The 6,363-nt window shown below is 41.8% G+C and overlaps 1 protein-coding gene across 1 annotated transcript in view; it reads left to right on the forward strand.

The window, feature by feature from the left end:
• The first annotated feature begins 254 nt into the window (after positions 1-254).
• ATP8B3 (ATPase phospholipid transporting 8B3) overlaps positions 255-6,363 on the forward strand; it is an 81,572-nt gene continuing 75,463 nt past the window's right edge. Inside the window, exon 1 of the mRNA XM_018563726.1 lies at positions 255-334. Within this exon, the coding sequence (XP_018419228.1) occupies positions 255-334 (80 nt within the window). The remainder of the gene's footprint in view (positions 335-6,363) is intronic.

The following is a 6,363-nucleotide window of genomic DNA, read 5'->3' on the forward strand; positions in this document are numbered from 1 at the left end:
GATGGAGCAATTCACTTACCTTGCAGGCGTAAATCTCTTGCTGTCCACCCTCTTATCATGGGCGTGTAGTCCCGGTGAAGCCATTCCAGAGGGTATCTGTCATTCTGCATAAATTGCAGAGAAAAATGGGGGTTGTTGTTGTACGATGTCCTCTTTCTTCTCTCCAAGCGGCCGGCTGGTGTGTGTGTGGAACGCGGGGCAGTGTCAGCTAATCTGCTCCCTTCGGGAGGAAGTTCAGGAGACACCTATGGCGCATGCGCAAGTCGGCTGATGGCGGTGATGGGGGAGGCGGAGCCTTTTCTCCGACAGTCTATTTAAACTCTGCAGCTGACAGGTCTGTCGGTGCTTATGCTGGCTATGCAATTGTGTGGATTTTTTGCTCCTATCGGTTGCTGCCTTACCAACCATTCTGCTCAGGAAGGTATGCCTTTTTTATTAGGCTCATTTAAACACTATTTATGCCTGCTCTCTCCTAATGGCACTCCTGTTTTTATAGCATGATGTCAGACAAGCTAACCCCCCAAAAAGACCAGAGTAGGTAGGCGGCTACTCCCCACATCTTTTTACCTATTTTTTTCGAGTTATGACTTCTAATTCGTGTATTGCTGCAATCACAGCCCACCCAGATCTTCAAAGGAACTATCTCGCTCTTCCAGGAATGAACAAAGGTCATTCTTATCCATCAGGTGCAGGTCTCCCTCCAGGGATAGAATTTATTCCCAGCACAGAGACAGAGATATGCGTAATAGATCTCCCTCCAATTGCCAGCAACTACCCCCATACACCTCTGACTTACGGCATCACTCTCCAAGTACATGTTGTAAACGGCATCACTCTCCAAGTAAACCCCCTCCAAGTAAATGTTGGGTATGTCCTAACCCAGCCCCACCTGGCAAGAAAGCGTGTGAGGCATGTTTTATTGAGGCAATGAGAGACAAAGAAACTGCTAATTTACAAGCCATTTCACTGATGAAAAAGGTTTCTCAAGATACTTTAAAAGAGTTTGCTTTCAAACAACAGCCTGATTGACCTGCAACTGCACTACCACACCCAGATCCTGTGTCAGGTACCTTGGGTACATGTCTTGCTGCGTGGAAGGATGATATCTCTGGGGAGCATTCAGGTAGCTCGTCTTCAGAGGAAGAGGCTGACCAATTCAAAGGCCTTGATTTCGCTTTAGTTCAGCCCTTCATTAGGGCAGTTAGACAGGCCCTTTGGGAGGATCCGGTGGAGCAGCCGGAGAAGAAGAAAAGATACTTTGGGCATGTTAAGAAATAAATATGTTGTTTTCCCTTTTATGGAAGAAATAAAAAGACAATATTTTTGATGAGTGGGGTCAAGTTGAGAAAAAGTCATTTTTTAAAAACAGATATACCCTTTTAAAAATAAAGATGTTAAATACTTAGAGGCGTCTCCTACTGTGGATGCGGCCCCAATGAGGCTAGCAAGGTACGTTACATTACCATTAGACAATGCGGTTTTATTTAAGGATGTGCTGGACATACTGGTAGATTTGGATCCTAAAGAGATCTATTTGCTGGCAGGAGGAGCCTGTAAACCGGCAGTTGCGGTAGCGACAACTTCGAAGGCCCTGGAAGTTTAGGCAGATAACCTAGAGACGGCAATGCTGGACGATCTCAGTAAACCTGAGATTTCAGCTATTCTTAGGCACATCAAGCTATCATCTACATTTGTCCCTGAGGCTTCCATTGACATGATAAAATCATTGTCAAGAGTAATGCTAGCAGCAGTTACCGGGAGAAGAACCCTTTGGCTTAGACCATGGGTTGCATACCCTTTATCAAAACAAGGTAGGTAAAAAAAAATTCTGTTTGAGGGTCAGTCCCTGTTCGGTAATAAGCTAGACACCGCGATTGTAAGAGCTACTGGTGGTAAATCGGGGTTTATTCCTCAAGATAAAAGGTTGATGAGGCTGAAGAATGCGCTTTTCAGAAAAGCATCACAGGAAAGAACTTACAGGCCAGGAAAATAATTTTGAAGCTCTGGTTTTTCATCGAGGCAGAAGAAGACTCTCAACATCGGGTCAGACTACACAAAAGTCCTTTTGATGGTTCACACGCCTAAACCTGCCAAGTGGGAGCAAGGCTCTCCAAATTTCAGCGAATCTGGGCGGACAGTATTACGGATCGTTGGGTACTAGAAACTATCTCAGTGGGTCACTCTTGGAAATTTGGAACAGCACCCAGGATGTGCTTTCTGCCAAAAAAGATGCCTTTGTGCAGCACCAAGAGAAAGGCACTTCTGACTTATGTAGAGAACTTATTAGCTTAAGGAGCTATTGTGCTGGTGCCCCACCGGGAATGCTATTCAGGCATCTATTCAACACTCTTCTTAGTACAGAAAAAGACAAGAGACTGGAGGCCTGTAATCGATCTGACATATCTCAACAGGTATGTGAGAAAGGAACGTTTCAAAATGGAACCGTTACAAACGATCCTGAAAGTGGTTTAACTGGAAGACTGGCTATTATCAATTGTCCCGGTTAATACAGATTTTCAAAAATGTCTTTGTTTCTCTGTGGCAAAAATGGACTTTCAGTTTATTTACCTACCTTTCGGTCTCACCACATCTCAGAGTCTTTACGGAAGTTCTTCTGGCTCTGGTCGCCATGTTTCAGAGAAGTGGAGTTTACATATATCATTATCACGACGATATCCTCCTGCTAAATCAAAGTCTTGAAGAATTTGGATGGATAGTGAACTGGGAGAAAAGCCATCTGGTTCCAACTCAGGACCTTGTATATCTTCAGGCCAGAATAGATACAGAACAAGGCATAATCGCCCTACCAGGTACTCTGACCAGGTACTCTAAACTAAGACCACACAGGGACTCATATACACACATGCATGCACAACACACCACACACAGACATGCAAAGGTAGAACCTGATGGACCTGTGTCTTTATTCAACCTCAAATACTATGTAACTATGTAATTAAAGGCTTTTTTAAGTTGTCTATTTTTGAAATGCAACACTACAGAAAATAATGAAAAAAAATAGATGAAAATGTTAACATATGACAAGATAACATATGACAAGAAAAACCAATTTAAGCAAATTTAAAAAAATTGTTGAGGAAGAAGGAGTTAATTAGGGGGCCGGCTAAGGTTAAAGCATTAAATAGGAACAGTTTTTATTAAAAATGTAAAACTTACTTTACCATTAGTGCGGTTGCTTCAACTGACATGATGTGCAGAAAGGTGCCAGCCCTCCAGAAATATCAGCATCTCTCCATCTCTCATTCCTGATTGACAGCATAATACCTTCATATGTCATAACTATGAAATGTTTTGCAGAGCAAATTTCCTCTAAGTGTAACATAACAAACTCAAATTACCAGCCTGATCTACAGAAATTCTTCCTCCTAAGCTACATCTTTTGAAAAAGGAAGCAGAATAGCTGGATCATGTGTCCGAAAGTTACAAGACATATTTATGGTACTAGGTCTTGTGCCTGGGGCCCCACATCCCACATCTACACCTGACCTCATATAGTTGTCCGAGTAAAAAAAATAGCTGAAGCACATAGACTTAGTTTACTTGAGTGCTTAGTGTAGTGCTAATCCCTGCCCACCTCCCTTTAGCCGGCCATACACTGAGTGAAATTCGCTAAATGGTTGGCCCTGTCAGACTGAATAAAAAAAAAAATATCTAATAGTGTGGGGCCAGCTTTAGTGTCTCCAATGGTAAACTGGGAAAAGACAAGTAGTGCTACATGAGTGATTTTCAAACAGAAAATATCTCATAAAGATTAAATCACTATTTTCTGCTCCTGCAGAAGATTGTTGGGTTATTCTTAGGATTAAGCCCATGGTGTATACTGGATCATTAAAAATCGCATAAGAATCGCCCAAAACTGTGTTTTTTTTTAGTGATTAATCCCCTCTATGGAGGAGAAGAGAGGAGAATAATTGCAAACCGTTTATGCCATAAAATTAAATTGCTACATTTAATAGTTTTGCTAGATCAATAACTCAGTTGGTAGCAGCTCACATTAGGGCCCATATTCACAAGTAAACAATTCATGATATTAATGCAATTGTCCCCATTTTAAATGTGAATGGGGCCTTAAATGAACATGAACTGCTGCATAAGAGATCAATTTCATAGGATTTTAGTAGTTTGATTTAGCTACTAAAAGTCTGTGTAGTGCTAGGCCTAGGAAAAGAGTAGAAGAGGAGATGGGAGCCTGTTTGGATGTGTGTTTCCGTGTTTGTGTGTGTATTTGCCTGCTAAGCATATGTGTGTTTGATTTATGCAAACATGATTAGAAAATACTGCAATAATGGTAATCATAACAAAGTGTATATCTGTAGAACACAGAATTTCACAAAATTGATTCAGATAGCAAGTAGAAAGGGTTTTGAATGAGTTGCATAGTCTACCGTGAGTAATTTTATCAATTTGCGTTATAGTTTTAAAATGTTTGTTTCTCTGTTTACATCAATATAAATCGCTTCATTTTTGCCCCTGTGCTAGCTGTGCATCCAGAATTGTTGGTTTTCAGATACAGCCAAACATTACAGAGCCATTTATTCCAAACTGTTTAAATTTGTTTCAAGCTTGTTGGCCAAGCTTGTTGGCCATCATCAATTCAGTGGATGGAAAGCATGGTATTTATAGAATAGGACCTGGGGACCAACAAAAAATTATAACCTGACAGGTTATGGGAAGGTGGACTCAAAGGAACCAGTAATTCCTCCACTAAAATCGTGCAAAGCACAGCATGGCCTTTGTAAAACAAAGTATCTAAATGTCTCACTTTCCTCACAATTAATTTAGGATATTCGACAGAGCCATGCAAATCACGGGCCAACTCTATATCTGCTGGTTTGTGAGGCACAGTATAGCCTTCCTAAAACGTAAGGAATCTACATGGAGTTAGTTTCAATTGCTCATTAGAAACACAAGTTCTCCCATCTGTGTTAGTAGTGCCAAATGATGGTTGTGCTTTACTTAAAGTATAGATACATACATTGTCTGTAGAGTTAGCCTAATGGAAAGCTGTTCTGCAAATAAAGGAAAATACATTTAATCTCTACATTTGAAAAGGCTTCTTTACCGTAACAACTTTACAAATGTGGAATAGTTTTCCACAGTAACTGTCAGTCTCAGTAGATTGTTTTAAAATGCTGGAAGTAGTCCTTAATGCACTGTGTATGTGTGTGTATACACTATATTGCCAAAAGTATTGGGACGCCTGCCTTTACACACACATGACGTTTAATGGCATCCCAGTCTTAGTTCGTAGGGTTCAATATTAAGTTGGCCCACCATTTCCATCTATAACAGCTTCAACTCTTCTGGGACGGCTGTGCACAAGGTTTAGGAGTGTGTCTATGGGAATGTTTGACCATTCTTCCAGAAGCGCATTTGTGAGGTCAGGTACCAATGTTGGACGAGAAGGCCTGGCTTGCAGTTTCCGCTCTTATTCATCCCAAAGGTGTTCTATCGGGTTGAGATCCGGACTCTGTGCAGGCCAGTCAAGTTCCTCCACCCCAAACTCACTCATCCCCAAACTGTTCCCACAAAGTTGGGAGCATGACATTCTCATATATTTCTGTAAAATAAAAAAAATGTCTTGGTATGCTGATGCCTTAAGATTTCCCTTCACTGGAACTATGGGGCCAAAGCCCAACTCCTGAAAAACAACCCCACACCATAATCCCCCCTCCACCAAACTTTACACCTGGCACAATGCAGTCAAGCAAATACCGTTCCCCTGGCAACCGCCAAACCCAGACACATCCATCGGAGTGCCAGACAGAGAAGCGTGATTCGTCGATCCAGAGAACACGTCTCCACTTCTCTAGAGTCCAGTGGTTGTGTGCTTTACACCACTGCATCTGACGCTTTGCATTGCACTTGGTGATGTAAGGCTTGGATGCAGCTGCTCAGCCATGGAAACCCATTCCATGAAGCTCTCTACGCACTGTTGTTGTGCCAATCTGAAAGCCACATGAAGTTTGGAGGTCTGTAGCTATTGACTCTAAAGACAGTTGGCAACTTCTGTGCGCTTCAGCATGCGCTGACCCTGCTCTGTCATTTTACGTGGTCTACCACTTTGTGGCTATTTGCTATTGTTCCCAGTTGCTTCCACTTTGTTATAATACCACTAACAGTTGACCGTGGAATATTTAATAGCAAGGAAATGTCACGGATGGACTTATTGTACAGGTGGAAACCTATCACTGTACTATGCTTAAATTCACTGACCTCCTGAGAGCCACCCATTCTTTCAAACATGTTTGTAGAAGCAGTCTGCATGCCTAAGTGCTTGATTTTATACACCTATAGAGATAGAGATTATTGGAACATCTGAATTTGCTGGGGTGTGTAAAT

The sequence above is a fragment of the Nanorana parkeri genome, unplaced genomic scaffold, assembly GCF_000935625.1.
Source record: "Nanorana parkeri isolate BGI_ZX_2015 unplaced genomic scaffold, ASM93562v1 scaffold690, whole genome shotgun sequence".
Classification (NCBI taxonomy): domain Eukaryota; kingdom Metazoa; phylum Chordata; class Amphibia; order Anura; family Dicroglossidae; genus Nanorana; species Nanorana parkeri.